At 41.5% G+C, this 20,445-nt stretch overlaps 2 protein-coding genes across 10 annotated transcripts in view; both read left to right on the forward strand.

Moving 5' to 3' along the window:
- Nucleotides 1–2,166: 2,166 nt before the first annotated feature.
- cyb561a3a (cytochrome b561 family, member A3a) lies at nucleotides 2,167–6,484 on the forward strand. 6 transcript variants are annotated; one of them, XM_085180745.1, is made up of 8 exons: nucleotides 2,274–2,641; nucleotides 2,730–2,879; nucleotides 3,155–3,278; nucleotides 3,718–3,922; nucleotides 5,421–5,629; nucleotides 5,746–5,900; nucleotides 5,990–6,155; nucleotides 6,255–6,484. In XM_085180745.1, exons 3-8 carry the CDS (start codon nucleotides 3,162–3,164, stop codon nucleotides 6,279–6,281), a joined length of 879 nt encoding a protein of 292 aa, XP_085036871.1. In that variant the 5' UTR covers nucleotides 2,274–2,641; nucleotides 2,730–2,879; nucleotides 3,155–3,161; the 3' UTR covers nucleotides 6,282–6,484. The 6 variants fall into 6 exon arrangements, with proteins under 6 accessions (XP_085036874.1, XP_085036871.1, XP_085036872.1 ...); XM_085180746.1 differs by having other exon boundaries at nucleotides 2,750–2,879; XM_085180748.1 differs by lacking the exons at nucleotides 2,274–2,641; nucleotides 2,730–2,879 and adding an exon at nucleotides 2,167–2,267.
- Nucleotides 6,485–11,722: 5,238 nt separating this feature from the next.
- The window catches only part of loxl2b (lysyl oxidase-like 2b), a 62,902-nt gene continuing 54,179 nt past the window's right edge, over nucleotides 11,723–20,445 (forward strand). For 3 of the 4 annotated variants that reach the window (XR_014877266.1, XR_014877265.1, XM_085180737.1), the window contains exons 1-3: nucleotides 11,724–12,160; nucleotides 13,978–14,337; nucleotides 14,604–14,779. Coding sequence is in view for 2 of the 4 variants with exons in the window: in XM_085180737.1 (XP_085036863.1) it covers nucleotides 13,989–14,337; nucleotides 14,604–14,779 (525 nt within the window). In the remaining 2 variants the exon portion in view is untranslated. Of the gene's footprint in view, nucleotides 12,198–13,977; nucleotides 14,338–14,603; nucleotides 14,780–20,445 lie in introns of all 4 variants that reach the window. The other variant, XM_085180738.1, reaches the window with a different exon arrangement.

Genomic DNA, 20,445 nt, shown 5'->3' on the forward strand with positions numbered 1-20,445 from the left:
GTTTGGTTTTGTGTGTGTGTGTGTGTGTGTGTGTGTCTGTGTGTGTGTGTGTGTGTGTGTGTGCGTGCGTGCGTGCACGTTATTTTGTCTTTGTGAAGTGTTTTGAAGTAAGCAGATGTTCCACAGACAACAGGAATTATACCCCAGTATAAATACTTGGTACCTTTGACTATGGTGATTAATGATGTCTAAAGTTATGCAGGAATGAATCTGCAAATTGTGACCTGGCCGCCTGATGATAAGAAAGGGCAATCGTAGCAAGACACTTCACCCGTTGCCTACTGGTGGTGGTCAGAGGGCCCGGTGGCGCCAGTGTTCGGCAGCCTCGCCTTTGTCAGTGCGCCCCAGGGTGGCTGTGGCTACAATGTAGCTTGCCATCACCAGTGTGTGAATGGGTGGATGACTGAGTGTGTAAAGCGCTTTGGGGTCCTTAGGGACTAGAAAAGCGCTATACAAATACAGGCCATTTACCATTTACCAAAAGGGCGATCGTGGCTCAAAGAGTCGCTTCTGTCAGTCTGCCCCAGGGCAGCTGTGGCTACAACTGTAGCTTGCCTTCACCAGTGTGTGAATGTGAAAGTGAATGAATAGTGGAATTGTAAAGCGCTTTTAGGGCCCTGAAAAGCGCTATATAAATGCTATCCATTATTTATTATTAAAAGAAAAAAATAAATCCCATCAAAGCTTTGTCTTTTACAAAGAGCAAACAAACAAACAAAAACAACTGTTGAATAATGAAAACTAAAATACATTATTACCATGGACCGTATATAAAAGATGAATATAGCCACTGTGACATCGCCTGTTAAATTTTAAGCTGAGCATTAAATCTCATGCAGTCACTGTCTTAGTGTTTTGAAACTAGGCAAAGGGTAACTATAACTGAGAACCTGAGACATACTGTACTGTCATAGAGTAATGACTTGTCAGTTACAAGTTACTGAAAGTTCTATCATATCCTGCTTGTCCTCCTTTTTGATTCCATTACAATGCACTGGAATCAATGTACAAAATGGGGAAAATATTTTAAATAAGATTTGAACTAACAACTGAGAACAAAGACCTATCAGAGAAGTGTTTTCTGAAGTAGTGTTTGTGACTTTTTCCCATAGACCTCTTTGCCACCAGATTCTTTTGTAACCAGGCATATCACCCTCTTCTGACCATTAGAAGAAATACAGGTTTAAGGCAATTCTGTACTTAACTTTTCTAAAGACTTTTTAGACTGTCTGCAGATGGAAGTTTCATCTATCTATAGACAGTGTGTAATTATTACATGGGAATTTGTAATGTATGTATAGCTAAACTACCTTGATCAGTGTTATTACATGCATAGTTACTTAGATTACCAAATGATCTTTTTGTACATTCTACCTCTGTCACAGAAGGCCTCTCAGTTGTATAGAAAAGACGGTTGCATAGGAGAACAAATAAAATACTGACTAACATTGCCTCCAGGTGGAGCTGGCAGGCAGCAGATCTCTGAAGCAGCTGCTGACCTCCTTCAACAGGGACCATTTTTTCTTTCACATTTTCACACATCCTGCAAGGCAAGTGAACAATCCATCAGCCACAACTTTATACAACCACAGACCAAGTTACTGGCTATTTGTTATTGTAGTATTTTTCCTATAGTCCTATTGGTCTTTAATTGTTTTACTAATGTGTGTGTGTGTGTGTGTGTGTGTGTGTGTGTGTGTGTGTGTGTGTGTGTGTGTGTGTGTGTGTGTGTGCGTACGGGTTCTTACTATCTTGGTGGGGACCAAAATCTGAAACTGACTTATACTGGTGGGAACCAAAATGCTTTTAACCCGGGGACCAAACTCCAGGTCCCCACGGGGTTAAAAGCATTTGCCACACTGAAAACGTGGTTTTAGGGTTACAATTGGGTTATGGTTAGGGTAAGGGTTGGGATTAGGCAATCATTTTCGATGGTTAGGGTTAGGGTAAGTGGCTAGGGAAAGCATTATGTCAATGGGATGTCCCCATGGGGATAGCAAAAGAGACACGTGTGTTCACATTTGTTTTTGTTTTTTTTATCTCATGGGTTTCACCAAGATCAATAAACATTTTTGTAAATATTATTTTAACACTGGCGTGTCCGAGAAGAAGAAAATAAGAAGAAGGTCAATGTAATACTTCGCAGTCCTTGGAATTATTTTTGTGTAATGACTTGGTGATCGTGAACAGGGTAGGAGTGACGGGGTGGTAGCCAAGAAACCACATTTCCCACAAGGCCGTGCGTTAGAAACACGGAAATGGATCAGGTAAGTATCTCTTCCTAAAGTGAAGGCCATTCACCTGTAATAAACGTTGCGTTTACTGGTGACGTAATCTCCTACGTCCGAATTGTCTTCTTAGGCACGAGATATTTGCTAACCGAACTACACAACTAAATGTTTCTTCAACGCGTCAAGTTTCGAACTCTCTGCGCATGCTAATGGGGATACGTAACTTCTTACACAAGACTTCATTTGGAAAATATGCTATTTAACGTCGCCTCGCTTAAAGAGAACAGACAAGACGTACTGTCGCATAAATACGACTTTTCACGAATGTGGTAAAGATACTCGTTAATTCGGGATACACAAAAACGTGTTGGCGGACAAGCAGGAATCTATTTATCAAGAGCTTGTACGAGGTAAATAAGGAACTGAAAGGTGAAAATTTGAAGGAAAAACTAGGCCTTTGAAATGTACATTTACAAGGCTTCTGGTGGCCTTTGTTAGCGTCCACTTGTCGTACTCAGGGGCAAGGGTCTCTACATATTAATACAGAGCTACTCCTATGATGAAACATTTGTACCTGAGCATATAGCAGGGCTCCCACGCACAGGGCAGGAGGGGTCGCTGAATGCCTGAAGAAAATTAAGACTTGCAGTAAGTTGTAGAACCAACCACAATCCTAAGGTCCTTCGATACTGCTTTATATATGTTGTTTTTTTCCTCTTAATTTGTCACCTGCATATCCTCTTTTCATTTTGTGTCCCCAGAAAACGGCTACCTGTCTCCATTGGCATTTTATGACACTTAACACCTCCAAAAAATTACTTTTACTCCATAAATTCACCACTTTCTTCTTTCTTTATGACAGGACACTGACTTTTTTGTGCTCGTCTCTATCTGATCTGTCTCTAACCGCCTTGTTCAAACAGGTGGCAGATGCAGCAGTGTGGCCCTTCATCTCCCAGCTGCTCCACCTCTGACTGCTTCCCCCTCGGTACCCTCAATACAGCTGCATGTGGAAGTGAGACTTCGGCTGAACCGCAGAAACGCGAAGTGAGTGACATTCAGAGATTGACAGGGGGAAGTCATGAGACAGTTAAATAACTCCTACATAATGTTCACGGCTGTAGAGTAGGAAGTGCTGTCAGTGTCACTGCAGCTGTGGATCAGGTAAGGCTTGCCGCACTGAAGCGTGTTTCTGAAGTTTTCTAGGTAGCTGACTTAGAGCTTTGTGTTTCTGAAATCAAAGTCGTTTAGCAGTCGTGTAAATGGTGATTATTCAAAAGTAGCCCAGGTTTAATATTGTCTTTTTGATCTTTAAATAATCAAGAAAGATCAAAAAGTCAAGTCAAAGCTCAAAAGAAGATCAAAAAGACAAATTTATGTCTTCAAATAACCAAATTAGAGCTAACTGGGCATTACCTGAATGCAGAAACAGTTCTCTGCCCTTCCTTCTCATTGTCTTCTCATTGAGTTCTTTTTGCTAATTTAGTCTGCAGGTCTCTTCAGGATGAGACCCACCGTGATCTTCTATGGATTCTACCTGCTGTGCTTCGGCCTGGGTGTGGCCTGCGTGGTGTGCGTGTGCCTCTGGAACAGCAAGTGGCGCGGCGGTTTTGCTTGGGACGGCTCGTCGCTTCAGTTCAACTGGCACCCCGTCCTGATGGTGACGGGTCTGGTGGTGGTGTATGGCAACGGTGGGTGGCCTTCCAAATAAAGCTCATGAGTTTCATTTCTGTTTCTCAGTTCTCTTCCTCCTCCAAGCAGTCAGGCTGTATCAGGGTAATTACACATCCTAGGCTTGGTATAGATGTAGTGTATAATTTTAGGCATGATTTCAGTAGCGAGGTAACATGAGGTAACGTCTGCAGTGACTGTTTGGCCACAGCTCCATTACACTGCTGCAGGAAACAGTAGTACTTTTTTTTTGTCAGTTGGATGTAATACGCTATATTATAATGGCTTTGGGTAAGAAGCAATTTCATTTTTTTTTCTTTTGATAACCTGAAAAAAATATTTAATTATATTAACATTATCAACAACAACAAAAAAACTTCTCACCCATTATAAATGGGAATTTCCCAAACAGCACTGAAATAATGAAGCCACTGTGGAAGTTCCTGAAATTTCACTTCTTTTGTGGGTACCTTGAGGTTAGACTTTGTGGGGGGTTTTTCTTTTTTTTTTTCTTTATTCACAAGGTATTGCCACATCACGTTTGATTTGGCACTAATTTCACACTGAATGTCCTTCCTGATGCAACCCTACCAATGATTTGAGTCTCTTCCCTGACATGTTAGGCAAATGTGTTTACCAGTGTTTAAGCACATCCAGCCATTTCAAGTATAAGGACTTTCTTGTTTTTCCTGTTGTAGACTGTTGTCATTTGTCTTATAGCTGTTTCACTTATCACGTGTCTGTTTAACAAAAATAAAAAACTGTTACAGAACAGGTTTGTAAAGTTCTGAGGCCCATAAAAGTCACCAAAGCTCTGCTTAGTCAGTAACTGAGTTCCAAACCTCCTCTGGCAGGTTCCTGCCTTTTTTTAAATGTAAAGAACAAAAATCAAAGAGACTTATTGGCTTCTGGGAACCTGGCAAGAAGGTCATCAAATCAAAGTTGTGACAATGAAATTAAAAAAGAGGTTTAACAGTGTAGGGAAAGCAGAAGTGACAAAAACAATAGTCGTGAATCCTCGTTTAAGAGCTGTGGTAATGTGGTTGGCATCACTTTCACCTCGTGAGCGTAAGTTGCACTCATGACACATGGCGTGCTTAACTATCACTTAATGCAGGTAAGCTTGGTTGCTATATCCACAGCATGTACAGGTGAATCACACAGGACACCTGCTAATTAGTGACAGAGCAATAATAATGTAGAATTTATCAAATGTAGAATTTTACTGTCCAAATCAGAGAAATTCTACTGGAGTCAACTGGAGCCTGTGGGGATTGACTCACTTTTGGAGGCAGCCTTAAGTGGGTTTTTTTTTTTCGTTTTGTGACCAGGTCTTTAAAGTTTTGGTATAAGGAACCCAAGTTTTGAGCCAAGACAGAATATGACACCGAGCACTTCCTGAACCTCCCCTGTGTTGATGCATCTGGTGCACTAGCTGTTATTAAACAACAGCACAATTTAATGTGGCCACCACATTTAATTAAGACCATCTTCAGTTGTTTTGCCTCTTCACTGCAGGAGCTGTGTTGTACCGCATCCCTCTGACCTGGGGTCAGAATAAACTCCCGTGGAAGCTCCTTCATGCGGCACTGATGCTCCTCGCCCTGGTGCTGTCGATCGTGGGGCTCTGTGCTGTGTTTGACTTCCACAACGCCAAAAAGACACCCAACCTCTACTCCATACACAGCTGGATCGGAATCGCAGCAACAGCTCTTTTCGCAATGCAGGTACCCAACTTGACATGAGTTGTTTTATGTTTTTAGGCAGATGCCATACATTTGTACAGCAATTTGTTTCCTGCTGTGCCTGTGTGTCTGTGATTTATCTGTCTGTGTGGATGCAGTGGGTGGCAGGTATGGCGGGTTTCCTCCTTCCCTGCTCCCCCATATCTTTACGTAAACGCCTGAAACCCATGCATGTGTGGTTGGGAGGTAGCATACTGACGCTCAGCATCGCTGCCTGCATCTCTGGCATCAACGAGAAACTCTTCTTTGTTCTGTGAGTGCAAATTTTCTGCATTTCTTTTGATTAATTCTGTTAAGGGGAAAAAAATTTAATCTTTTTCCCTTTTAAATGTCTTTCCGCAGGAAAGGAATCAATATGACTCAGCCATACTCTGCCCTTCCACCTGAGGCTTTGTTGGGAAATTCATTAGGGGTTTTGATCGTAGCCTTTGGCCTGGTTGTCCTCAAGATTCTGTCCACCCGAGAATGGCAGAGACCAGACTCCAGGCCTGAGGATATGGCCTACACGGTGAGAATATCAGTGTGGCTGACACGTAGTGGCGGAGATAAGGGAATTTAATTTAATAAAGCATTGTCATTTAAAAAATCTATCTGCTTCATTTCACAGCCTTTGCTTCAAGAAGAAAATGAATGAAGGGGAACTTCAGAGCTGCTCCCTGAATTACTGCAAAATCAGTTCAGCTGTCACAAGTGGCCAAAACATCTCTGTCCTGAGTGTTGAAGCAGCTGCCTGTAGTGTGTGAGCACTATCTGTTGGTTTTTAGTTGTAAATATTTATTCGAAATTATATTTAAGATTGCCTTTCTGCCCAAAGAATAAAAAGTATTTGTCATCAAAGCTGTGACACCTTCCTCTTTTACACTGCTTCTGTAGTTCACCACTGCTTTTCCATCCTTAGTAAAGCGGTCACTAGTTCAGGGTATTGAAGGCTGTGGTAATGTAGTGTAACTGGTGACTGGATTCAGTTTCTGTTGTGCACTGATGGGGACCCTGAATCCACCATTGACCTGTTTTATTTAATATTAAGTTGGTTGTAATTAATGTACTATATACCTGCTATACACATGTGAAGCATCAAGGTTATGCAAAACAATATTGGCACTAAAATTGTAATTTAAAAAAAATTAATTGGTAGTTTGTTCTATGAATCTGGAGGTCATGTATTTTTATTTTTTTTGAGTTACCTTGATTCAGACCAAAATATTTCTACAACTATTGAATGGATTTACATGAAATATCACATATATTCATAGTTCCTGGACGATGTTGATAACAACCTTGATGATCTCCATGTGTCCTCTAGCAACAATTTTAGTGACAGCCATAGTGTCATGCTAATGCAGCCACATGAGGGTAGGCCATACCCTATGTGAGATTTTCCAGTGGCTTTATGGCTTTTTCATGTTTTTGTGATAGTTGTGTATGTTTTGTAGGGAAAAGATACCTGAGAAATTTTTTGTTTGCTGATGAATACGTGGAGATTAGAAGTGAATCTTCCCTCAGTAGTGCTTTACTAATGTCAAGAACAGAATCACCCATTTAAATGTGTTTTATTTTCTCCCATGCCAATGGTAGCAACATGCTTTTGTTCTGGATTAGATTTTCATTTGTGCTGTGAGGTGCAAAACCTCTCAGCAATTTTGAAGCTCATGCTTTCATTCCTCATCGTTCTATTTTGTATATGTGGAACAAACAGCTGCAGAGAAATATCTAAATGATTTAAAGTCCACATGAATGGATCTGACAAAATGCCTCCCATCAGATTTGGGGCCATCTGCTTAATGGATTTCAATAGAAACCATGGAAACTGTTACAGTCTTCCCCAAAACCATAATGAAGGTAAACAATCTGTCTGTCTCTCATACCCTGTGGTTTCTACAGAAACTGTTTTTGATTTAGTTCACACTTTTGGTTTAACATTAAGGTTCCACAAGGTTTATCGTGTGTGTGTGTTTACTCCCATGCAAACACCAAAATAGAGATAGAGCTTATATCGTTTTTCAGACTCTCTGTATGCTATTGTTCCCATAAATTATAGAGTACAATGCAATGTGGTCCAAAGCCAACATACAAGTTAACAGAGCGTAAACACAAACAAGGGCCAGAGTTTGCTTTCCCAGTTCTTCTTTGCTCATCAAAGGTATAAAATACAGAAGTAGAGAGAAACCCAAAGGAAGTTGCTTTAACTGCCTACATAACAGAAGGATTTAGGTGAGGTGGCACAATCATAAGATTAGCAACCAGAAGAGAACAGACTCTCACGCCCTTCCACGATGTCACATTACAAGGCAAATGTCTTCATTTTGTCACAGTCTCCACCATTTGTTTGATACTTTGATTTTGTATCCAGCCACAGAGACCAGCATGTTTACCCACAGTCTCATGGTAAAATTTCAGACATTGACATTTACTGAAGTCTACCCTGCATGTTAAAAACAATGCTAAAGGGCTAGAAATGTGGCGATCGTGGCTCAAGAGTTGGGAGTTCACCTTGTAATCGGAAGGTTGCCGGTTCGAGCCCCGGCTTGGACAGTCTCAGTCGTTGTGTCCTTGGGCAAGACGCTTCACCTACTGCCTACTGGTGTTGGCCAGAAGGGCCGATGGTGCAATATGGCAGCCTCGCTTCTGTCAAGTCTGCCCCAGGGCAGCTGTGGCTACAACTGTAGCTTGTCTCCACCAGTGTGTGAATGTGCGTGTGAATGGGTGGATGACTGGGTGTGTAAAGCGCTTTGGGGTCCCTAGGGGGGGACTAGTAAAAGCGCTATACAAATACAGGCCATTTACCAAATGTAATGCCTGAGTGTCCTGACCTAGCGTTGTATGTGACAAGCTGAACATTAACAAATAACTTTTTAAGCGTTTAAAAAAAAAACTCCATTCTACACACCTAACACTTGCCTAAAACTGGGGCATTAGGTCACCCCCCCCCCCCCCCCATGACATTAGCAAGTCACACTTAACGCTATCACTAGGTGAAGAAGGCCCAGACAGCAGGAAGGTGACAGGCCAGAGAAGCCTGAGCAGGGGCAAAATGACACCAAAGTCCATTATGGATAAGAGGTATTGTGTAATCTAATGCTCTCAAGATGTGGAATTTGGTTTCTCAACTGCCAGACAGGCTGTTGAAGGGACTCCCATGCTCTCGGCAGCCTGAGGTAGCCTGGTTGCATTCTGTTTATGACAGTACTCACTTTTCCAGAGGGCTTCATCCTTTTCCTCCTTATCAGCGACATCAAGATGATTTGTTACCTTGATAGACTGCCTAATCTTCAAGAATCTGTCTCCACTTATTAAATTTTCTATACCTAGCAAACAATAAATCTGTAGCCTAGGTTATTAGAGTCATGCTGAGATCAAAGATGTTCACAGCATGAATTCAGAAATGAGACCCTGCCCTCTGGTTCGTGCAGTCTAAATCTGGTTGCCTGTTTTCTGTGTGATGTAATCAGAGGACCCCCTGTTTGGTGGCTGTGGGGATGACTCTCCTATTTTCATGTTTGATACAACGTAAATGAAATATTTCAGCTCAATTTCAGTTTGGTTAAAACTGAGTTGATAAAGACAGTTCTAGCAATAGAATCATAACAGCTGCAAAAAAGTATCACTTGTAGAAGCTGCAATCAAAAAGAAAGGTTGTGTGCTCTGCTTGCCCATCCCTAACAATCGTTGAATCAATAGAAAGGCCAGGATGTTACCCTTGGACTCATATAGATTGCATAAATGCTGTGTGATGTCAAGGTCTCAGGCTCACGTCCCCGACAGAGAGCAAAAATGAATTGCTGGTCGTCAGATATCACATGTTAACCTTGACAAAATTTGTGACAGGCAAGGATTATCACGAGCTCCATGACAACTCACAAACACAAACACGAAAGAAGAGGAAATGCAGTTCATGTCACACTGATCAGGATCAGTTACTGCCTGATGTGCCAGTCTACTCTAATGCATCAGCAGCTGAGAGTGAAAGCAGTAGAACACATGATCATCAAGTGACACATCTTACACTGAAAGCTACAAATGGCATGAAACCTGAATTATCAAAGGCATGGCAAGTGCTAGACATGTCACACGAGTAAGGCAAAGCTTAGAGTCCCTTGTCTTTCATCTGAAAGAAGTCTTATGAGTTAAGAGACTTCAGGACATTTCACATAGAGGTTTTTTTCCTCTGTTTGCTGTCAAAGCAGCACTGCAGAGTCACTAATGAGCACTCTGGTTTATGTTGTGTGAAAAGAATCCTGGAAACAGACGGTGATCAGGTTCTTCTTTAGGACAAACACTTTCATGTCTACCAATGTTATGCTCAGCAGGACAGAACAAAAGGGAGTACCGGGGAGAGGAGCACAGTACAGTTTGATTGGTTGGCTGTAGCACACAAGCTCTAATCTGTGGTCTACTTGCAAGCCCACTGTGTGACAAAAAGGAAGAAATATAATGTTTCATTTATTTTGTGTGTTCTACATGTGACAAAGTATCCATCCATCCATCCATTCGCTTCCGCTTATCCTTTTCAGGGTCGCAGGGGGCGCTGGAACCTATCCCAGCTGTCATAGGGCGAGAGGCAGGGTACACCCTGGACAGGTCGCCAGTCTGTCGCAGGGCCAACGCACTCACATTTGCACTCACATTCACTCGCACATTCACACCTAGTGGCAATTTGGATAATCCAATTAACCTATCCCCACAAGCTGCATGTCTTTGGACGGTGGAAGCCGGAGTACCCGGAGGGAACCCATGCAAACACGGGGAGAACATGCAAACTCCACACAGAAAGACCCCGGCCTGATGGTGGAATTGAACTCAGGACCTTCTTGCTGTGCGGCAACAGTGCTAACCACTATGCCACCGTGCTGCCTTGTGTGACAAAGTATATTCATGTGAAAATGAATGTGTTGCCTTTGATGACATATTTGGACAAACAAACTCTTTGAAAAAGTAAATGGTCTGATTCTTATATAGTGCTTTTCTACTATTCCAGAGTACTCAAAGCGCTTTATACAACATGCCACATTCACTTTCTCTATACTTGGTCCTTTCTAACTACATTCACACTCTGATGGATGTATCAGAGAGAAACTTGGGGTTAGTATCTTGCCCAAGGATACTTGATATGCAGACTGGAGGAGCCAGGGATCGAACCACCAACCTTCCGATCAGTAGGTGACCTGCTCTACCTCCTGAGCTACAGACAAAACGTGATCAGTGCTAATGCAGACTGGGTAATGTGTTAGGAATGAAACAAACATTTTTTAATTGGATTTAAAATGATCAATCCACAGAGGACTGAATTCAAAGAAAATCAGAAACTGATGTAGCAGGATAGTCCATTTTACCAAACTTTCATTGTAGCAACTCAAAATGCTACTTAGTAGTGTGTTTGTGTGCATGCCTGACACCTGACAGCGGCGGTCTACTGTATTAGGTCAGGTGCGGGTGGCCTACATTCAGTGGTATCAGTTCATTCATCCTCCAGGAAATCGGAAATCTTGCATGCTCTCGTCACATGAGGATTACACCAGCACAGGGTCTGACAATGGGACCAAGGATTTCACCAACATAGCTAACGGCAGTCAGGGTGCTGGTGTCTAGCCCATAGAGGGCTCTGGCAGTGCTTATCCTCTTACTCTTTGAAAGAAGAATCACATTCTTGTCATCCTGATGGGTTAAAGGCCTCTCCAGCTGTCCCAGAGTAACTGGTATAATATCTATTTTTGTTTCAGTTTGGTGATTATGGCTTGTAGCTCATGGAAATCAGACATCCAGCATCCAACTTATTATAAAACATCCCAGGAGCAATCAGAAAGTATTCACAATATAGAAGTGTGTTCTGAGAAGTATGTTCATTTATACTCTGAGGCCTCATCCTCCAGTCTTGCCCACCAGGTGGACTGACTGCCTGAAGTGGATTGGGAAGCAGCCAGAAGCAGAAGGTCCTGGAGGTCCTAACCTCCTGAGTATAGAATACTTTAAGCTGGAAAAATATGATTCAAATAAAATAAAGTAGATTTGTCCTTGGCTTGATTGATGTCAAACATGAAAGGTGCTGTTTTTTTTTTAAATTTAAATTTCAGTTATTGTGATGTGTTGTCCCATACAAGCAACGCCTACCCCCACACAGACACACTGGTTGGGATCACACGTCTCTACACTGTACACTGAGCTGTGCAGCCACTTTATGCTTTCTTTCATGCCCCCCCCCCCTCCCCCTCCACCATAATTGAAAACAGTTCTCCACACGCTCTCATCCACTGTGAGCTCAATGTCAGTGCTAGTCGGATGTGCAGTTTTTCACGTCCCGGTCCATCTTTGCTGATCTCATGGTAAAGGTGGGCGTCAGTGGGCGGTACCGCTATTGAGGCCGGCTCATTTTTGCATTGGAGGGGGTGAAAGTTAGAGAGCTGCAGCAGCAGCGGCAGAAGAAGAAAAACAGCTGACTTCAGGCTTGGTTTTTACGCACCGTGCTGTTGCCCGTTGCTGCAACTTCAGGAGGGACGGTCTTCAACGGAGAGAAGAAAAGTAAGTTCAGCCAGAGCTTGCAGCTCACTTCAAGAATGTAACTAGCCATTGTTATTGAGACAGGAAGCTTGCCTTGAAAGTTTTGCTTACGCTTAAATTCAGTGAATTAAGAGTCGTTTTCGAGGTCTCAAAGTACTGAAATATTATTATTGAAGCCATTACTATTGTGTGACTTTGAGCATCACATTGGAACTTTATGTAATATAGCTAAAAAAGTGAGTTAGTTTTCCGGAATTCAAGTTGTCACCGCAGCCTCTAAAAACTTTACAAGACTCTTTTCTGGCCTTTCTGGCACGAAAAAAGTCCGTCAGATTAAATGATGAAGATGCATCTAAAATTGGAGTGAACATATGTGTCTAACATATTACTTTGAAGAAAAATTCATGCTAAAAATCCACTGCTGAGTGTCTACTTGCAGGGAAGCACTCCTCAGCGGTTTAGCAAAGAACATGAGAAGACTGGCTGACATTCTTATAAACTGACATTTTGACCTTTGCTGCCAATGCACAGATCTCCTCTAACAGCAGACTAGACTCATACACCTATCTGCAGAAGACGATAAAAAAAAGGTTTCAGATATCAGGGTGTCCACTTCACTGAAGTTCTTGACATTTTGTTTTAACAAAGGCGAGCAAGAAAATTTCTGATCTATTGGTCCGTTTGATCAGAAGCCACAGAGTGCCTGCAGCTTCACTCAGAAATAAACAGCTAAGACTTGTTTCTGGAGGTTGAAATAGAAGAAGAAGTGGGCAAATGATCAGCTGGGGGGAAAAAGCCTGCTGTGTTCGCCTTACCTGAACTTTACCGTGTCCGTGCACACTGACCACGATTTTTTTTTGTCATCATAGCGGTTTAGACTCACACATTGTAAGCAGACGCCAAGTCTGTGGGCTTCATTCCATCTGTTCATGTGTGATGTGTGTTGATTCTAGCTTGTGTAACTGCTGCCACGTTACAGTGAGGAGAGTTGAAGGTCTGCACAGTTGATGGATCATATGTTTTCTAACAGATGTTTTTTCCAACAAAAGGACAGGATTTTCCCTGGAGGCCAGCTTTTCTTCACTCACAGAAAACTAGTGGGCGATCCCGGGAAATGTTTTACTCAATATAAGTCCAGTAAGTCAGATAGAAATAAAAGAAGTCAGTTTTGGTCACTTATTTTTTAAACGTTTTAATGCAGATGTCGTTATGATTGAGAAAAAATAGAGTCAACATACAGTACCATGATCTTATAACGTGCGGACATGCACTTTTTTTCCTTTTCCTTTTTTCCTTTTCTTAAACTGCTAACAGAGCTGAACCAACACTAGATTGTATTTTGAGATAAGTCCAGTATTTGCGCACCTTTTAGCTCTGTATTTAGTCTCCACCGCCTCGTGAACTAAATATTTTACTTCTGCTTACGGGCCTGATCAGATCTATGAGAGTATAACTAAACAGTAAATCTCTTAACAGAAACAAGAGTGGAAACCTGTTTAAAGGCTTCACGGTACTGAAGAGAAGTGCAGAGTTTTGTGATTATTCTTTTTGGGGTTGTCATAATGAGAGACCCCTTTAACGTCACACAGTTATTTAATCTACTTTCAGCATAAAAATATTGAAGTGCGGGTTTAGGGACGCTGTTTGAAGAGGCAGGTCTGCGATTAACAGCCTGACATTTAGTCCCTAGTAGTCCCTAATTCCCATAATGCAATGCAGCATCATTGTTTGTTAGTTGATTCACAAAAAGTTTCTCTGTGGACCTTTGTGATTCTCAGACTGTAAAAGGACTACAAATATCATTGCAATTTTTTCTTCTCTTTTTGGCTTTTCATTAGCTCCAACCAAAATGCGGGTCATCCAGAACCTATATGCTCGCACTGCTGTTCTATTGGTGCTATTAAAGCTGTCAGTTGCACAGTATGAGCACCTCGGCTACCCCCCAGGCTACCCATATCCAGAACAGGAAGAGTACACGGCCCCGCAGCTGGATCCAGACACGCCCAGGATTCAGCTCCGACTTGCAGGGCAAAAGAGGAAACACAATGAGGGCCGAGTAGAGGTTTTCTACAACAACCAGTGGGGCACCGTCTGTGATGATGACTTCAACATCCATGCTGCCCAGGTGGTGTGCAGGGAGCTGGGCTACGTGGAAGCTGTCTCATGGTTGCCATCTTCTAAATATGGGAAAGGAGAAGGTACAGCAGGATTTTACTTCTCATCAGTGTGGAAACATATTTAACATATATTCAACATATATAACATATTTAACATATTTAACATATATTCAGATGGCATGTCTGGATGAACATGTTATTGATATAACCTTGTTGGCATTATTTTTTCAGTTATGTACTACTATAGTAATTAAAGACTGTATAACAAATAATAAAAAATATTTGTTATTTGAAAATAAAAGTCCTTCCCACAGAAGCAAGGATTAATATCTATTTTGTCTCATCAGGACCCATCTGGTTCGATAATGTCCACTGTACTGGCAAAGAAAAGACTTTGGCACAGTGTCAGTCCAACGGGATCGGCATTTCAGACTGCAAGCACAGCGAAGATGTAGGAGTGGTATGCAGCGACAAGAGGATCCCGGGATTTAAATTTCTCAACACTCTGCCCAACCATGTGGAGGTAAACTTACAAGGCCCAATAGTTCTATCCAACTTTTGTATTTCATTACATCGGTTCTCAGTGCCTTCTCAAAAGATGTTTGTTAGCTAGGATCTGCTGTGTTTGTTGTTATCTTGTGATGAACACCATTTAAGCCTTAGAAGCCTTTTTAAAGTGTACAAAAAATACTGGATCCAACATTTGTTCTTGTCCAAACAAATAGGTCAACCTCAATCTGAGATCCTGTGTTATTTCTTTCAGAATATCACAGCTTTACCAATTAATAAAGCTCTTCCATGATAGAATAGCATTAGCAGTATAACATATGGAGCTGCTGTACATCAAACTCATCTCTAAAAAAATAAATTTGGTTGGAAAACACCTGCTGTGGACTAAAAGCCAGCAGCTCTCAACCACTATCTGTCCTATTAATAATCCTTTCTGAATAGCCTGCAGTGAAAGCGCGTTGAGGAAAGTTCACTGGTATTTGTTAGGTGTCAGACTTAAAACTTTCATAGCAGTTTGACTGGAACCTTTAAAAGCCCAGCTGAGCATTGCTTTTGGGCCTGCTAATGGGCTCAGAGCTAATTGCCTCCACAAGCAGAATGTTATCTTTCTGCTCACCGTGCAGGCCTCATAACAGTGCATTCCAATGTTATGAGCAAACTGCAAACCAGAACTAACTCCGCTTCTGTCTTACTGACCCGTTCAGTCGAGTTTTCCTTGTTTCTTTCCAAAAACAAATAGAAGGATTTAGTGGTGTTGATAAAAAAAAATACTTTCTGAGTCTGTGAGCTTGTCATATGTGCTCCTTCTGACTACAGACTTTGTTAAAGTTACTATGACTGTTGTTATGTCAAACAGAGGTGTGGCAATGTTTTTTTGGCAAATTACACTCACCAGCCCCATTATTACATTATTAGATACACCTGTTAAATTGTTGTTAATGCTGATGTCTAATAGGCCAATCACATGGCAGCAACTCAGTGTATTTAGGCATGTAGACATGGTCAGGGCAAACTTCTGAAGTTTAAACTGAGCAGCAAAGTAAGGAAAAAAGGTGATTTAATGGACTCTGAACGTGGCAAGTCTAAGTATTCCAGAAGTTGAAGCTGATCTACTGGGATTTTTCCACACAACCAGAGAGCCCCAAAATATCCAGAGAAAATATCCAGTGAATGGCAGTGAAAATGCCTTGTTAATGTAAGGTTAGACGCCTGACTGCTTCAAGCTGATAAGAAGTCAACAGTGACTCCAATAACTAGTCATTACAACCATGGTATGCAGAAGAGCATCTCTGAATGCACATGTGCTATAGCAACGGAAATCACACTGGGTGCTGCTCATAACAGCTAAGAACAGGAAACTGAGGCTAATATTTCGATTTTTGCTGTGAAATTCAGATGGTAAGGTCAGAATCTGTCATAAACAATATGAAAGCATGGATCCATCCTGCCTTGTGTCAGTGGTTCAGGCTGCTGTGATGGTGATATTTTTTTGGCACACTTTGGACTCCTTAGTACCAACAAAGCATCATTTAAACACCACAGCCTACCTGAGTATTGTTGGTGACCACGTCCATTCCTTTATGACTACAGTGTACCCTCTTCTGAAGACTACTTCCACCATGATAATGCACCATGTTGTGAAGCTCAAATCCTCTCAAGCATGCTTCTTGAAAATGACAATGGGTTCATTGTTCTCAAATGGCCACAGGCACCAAATACCAAATGTCAATCCAGTAGAGCACCTTTGGGATTTGGTAGAACTCAAGATTTATATCATGGATTTGTGGCTGTTAAATCTGCAACTGTGTGATAGTATCTTGTTAATATGGGCCAAAAAGTCTCTTTTATCTAGTGGTATTTGTGGAACGAGCTTTCAATACCGTGAACGACCACTGGAAAAAAAAAAAAAAGCAACAAAGCTTTAGGCAGAAGAATATTCAGCTTTCTTCAGGCTTCAGAGATCTGCTAAGCTTACTTAAACTCCACAACACATTTTTTTCAGACCTCAAATAACTTCATGTTTTTTCAAATTCTGCTCCAGCGGATTCTGACTTAAGTGCAATTGCTTGAGAACTTTTATCAGACTTTACATAGCTCCCTCTAGAGGCAGAAAATGTTTTTTTAATCACATATGTGATCATGCTCACTGTAAAAACACTTTAATTTGTAAAGTTGCATTACAGAAGCAGATCCATCTAAACGACTGCCTTAAGTTTACAAGACTAAATGTCAAGGTTGTGATTGTTCAGAGAGCCCAGCTGTAGAGCTCTAGATGTCTCAAGTCACATAAAAAAAAAAAAAAAAATCAGACTCAGCTTTTCCACTCACTAAGAGGAATCACATGGGCCTCAGCGTGTAAAACACAGCCAGCTGGGAGCCCCACTCTGCCACACAGCCAGGGCCCAGCTTTATTATCTGGTGACTCACCAGTGTAGGGGCATTCTGGTGTTGAATGGCAGCTATGACGGCATGTCGCTGGGGATGTGGGGTGGATGTAGGAGCACAGCTGCCTTTTCAAGTGATAGTAAGTTTATTGCAATGTCTCTAGCCGTGTATACCAAGATAGCAAGCTAAGTCAGTGGCATTACGTCAGGGCAAGCAAAGCAAGCAGTACTTGTCTAGTGAAATCTAAAAATAGATATCAATTAAAACATACTAAAGTAAAGTGTTCTTTCTTGTTTTATCTCAAACAGAGCTCTCTCATAAAGCTTTCCTGCTTGCATCCATCCTTTACATCACTGCCATCTTGTGGCTGCAGTTGCCTATTGTCTCTGGAAGCAGAATTAATTTAGCTTTATAATGAAATCCATATGGGGTAAACACTGTCATGGGTGTGTCCATTTCCCATTAAAAATGAATGAAGCTTGTCAAGCAGAGCAATCGGTTGTTTGGGGATGCACACTGCAGATAAACCTCTGATCTTTGATGGGAGACTAGTAGGGATGGGTACCGGTGTCGGTTCTGACATAAACGGTAGTAACCAGACCGAAAAGCAGCGCACATTTCGGTGCTTTATTTCGGTGCTTTATTTCGGTGCTTTTTTTTCCTGAGATGTAATACACTTTGAATTCTAGCCAATCATTTTACGTTTCCGGGGATAGTAGGCGGGTCCAGGTACGTACGTTCTTTTAGAGCAGAGCTACAGATTAAAAACGCCCAAGGCGGAGCGGTCAAAAGTCTGGCTGTACTTCACAGCAAAAGATGCAAACTCAGCAGCCTGCAACAAGTGCTTTAAGCTGATACTGTGGAAAGGAGGTAACACCTGAAATCCGATGAAACACCTGGCGACGCTTAGCGTTTTTTTTAAAAGCCGAAAAATGCGCCGTATTTGATAGCTTGCTGCGAGACCTCACACCGAGCGCATCTACTGCAGGTGTGGTGCCTGTTATCGGACCCAGAGTTAGCAACATCCCCCAAAAAGCTGAAGAGTAGAGTCCTGGCCCCTAGCCCTGCCGGTGTAGCAGAAATGATGAGGATGATGATAGCAGCAGCCGTTCTTCTCTGCGTGAGTAGCTTAATGTTGTTCGTGTGTAATTTACGTTGACTAGGCTAACCACGTTATTACATTAATGCATGTAAGGTGAACTAGCAAACACCATCATAGCTACATGCGGCTGTCTTCTTGTTTGATGGCAGATACTCCCTTCACCCTGGCCAAAAAGGCTAAAATGACCAAAGAAAAAGTGGAAAACAGCTAAACATGAGAGGTTTTTGGACAAAGTTTGTGTTTTTTCCATTGTTTAAGCACTGCTTCCAGCCCAGAGTGATACCATATATGCCCTATAGCTGCAGAAAAGGCTAACATTGTTATCTTTTTACAAAAAAACAGCTGAACATGAGAGGTTTTTGGACCAATTTTGTGTTCTCTATTCTTTAAGCACCGGTTCGAGCACCGTTTAAGCACCGGCACCGTTTCAAAAGTACCGGTTTGGCACCGGTATCAGATAAAACCTAAACGATACCCATCCCTAGAGACTAGCGTGCTAGACAAGCTGCTGCTGGCTCCACTTTTACTCTACTGATATCAGTTATGAGCTGCACCTAGTATGAAAACAGAGCTAGCTTTATTTAGAAAGTAAACAAGCTGTCTCATTTATCACTATAAGAGTGCTTTCTCTTGCTTTTAATAACTTTTAATAACTTGTTTAGGATGCTAGCAATGAAAGCTTTAATGATGGGGAGATGGCCATGTCTTTTTTTTAATAAAACAGATAATTTGACTAAGTACAGGCTCCACTAACACTTTCAGATTCTTGGTTAATCAGTTCGGTTGACCAATGTACAAAGTTTAAGGAGCTGTTTTGCTAATACAAGCTTAAAAATATGTTTATTAACCATTTTAAATAAAGATATAGGACCTCTGGAGCAGATTAAAAGCTGGTCTGGTCCTCAGCCACTAGAAACCCATAATTTTATAGAATATGATACTTTATTGTAGATTAAACAGAATATAAAGTGTTTAAAACCAGTTCAAACTGAAACATCCTCAATTGATATAAGGGTGACAGGGCGGGACATTTTAATCTGGTCCATTTTGTGTTATTTAAAACTAAAGGAAACTTTATTTACATTTAATTTAATTTTACTTAATTTTTATTTGTTTATTTGTTTATTTTATGGAGCTCTGGGAGGGCCATAGATTCTGCCTACCTTTCTGTAAAAGTTGCCACATGCCATTAAGCAAACGTGGAGGTGAAATGTGAATCCTTGCATGCACATTGCGCAGATTGTTGTGTGTGTGTCTGTTTTTTTTTCTTTCCTTTTTTATCTTCTCATAGAAAAGAAAAGTGTTGTTTTCATTGTGACTTTTATAAGACTAGCGGAAAAACGCATCTCATTCCACAAATTTGTTCTCTGAGGTATAGATGGATTACAGCAAACATATATTTAGCTTTGTGTTTCAGACAGCTGGACAGTAAACAACACAGAGGCACAGCCTGTGCTCAGTCTGCATCTCCAGAAATATTTACAGTGGCATCTCTCTCGTGTTTATGTATTCCTCTCTGGCTTTGAGGAAGCCTGCTGCACTTCAGTTTATGCAGATGTGACTGCAGAGGCTTTTTGGGGCCTGACCTGTGAATGCATTTCATTCCATTTAAAACCAGTTTCAACATCAGTGAGTTCCAGGGTTTATGAAATGTGATTCTTGGCAATGACCATTGAGGGCTGCTTCATTTATTAGGGCCCGAGCACTGAGAGTGCGAAGGCCCTATTGTATCTGCTCTGTTTATTATTAGGGCCCGAGCACTGACAGTGCGAAGGCCCTATTGTATCTGCTCTGTTTATTATTATTATTATTATTATTATTATTATTATTTCGGCAAATGAATCGGCCTTTTGAGGGCCTAAACATGCTCAAAAACTCATGAAATTTTGCACACGCGTCAGGTCTGGTGAAAATTTACGTATTTTAATTTTCTCAGACATAGCCAGGGAAAATTGCCTCAGTAGCGCCACCTAGAAAAATGAAAAACGCGAGCCCCCGGTATGGGTATGACCTACATGTTTGAAAGTCGGTACACATATCTAACGTTCAGAGTCGAACAAAAAAGTCTATTATGGCAATGTCCTAAACCCAACAGGAAGTCCGCCATTTTGGATTGAATGTCACATTTTGGCTCTGATTTTGCCATTTCCATGCCTTGTACTTTCGCGAACTCCTCCTTGGGATTTGGTTGT

The sequence above is a fragment of the Neolamprologus multifasciatus genome, chromosome 12 (assembly GCF_963576455.1).
Source record: "Neolamprologus multifasciatus chromosome 12, fNeoMul1.2, whole genome shotgun sequence".
NCBI classification, from domain to species: Eukaryota; Metazoa; Chordata; class Actinopteri; order Cichliformes; family Cichlidae; genus Neolamprologus; species Neolamprologus multifasciatus.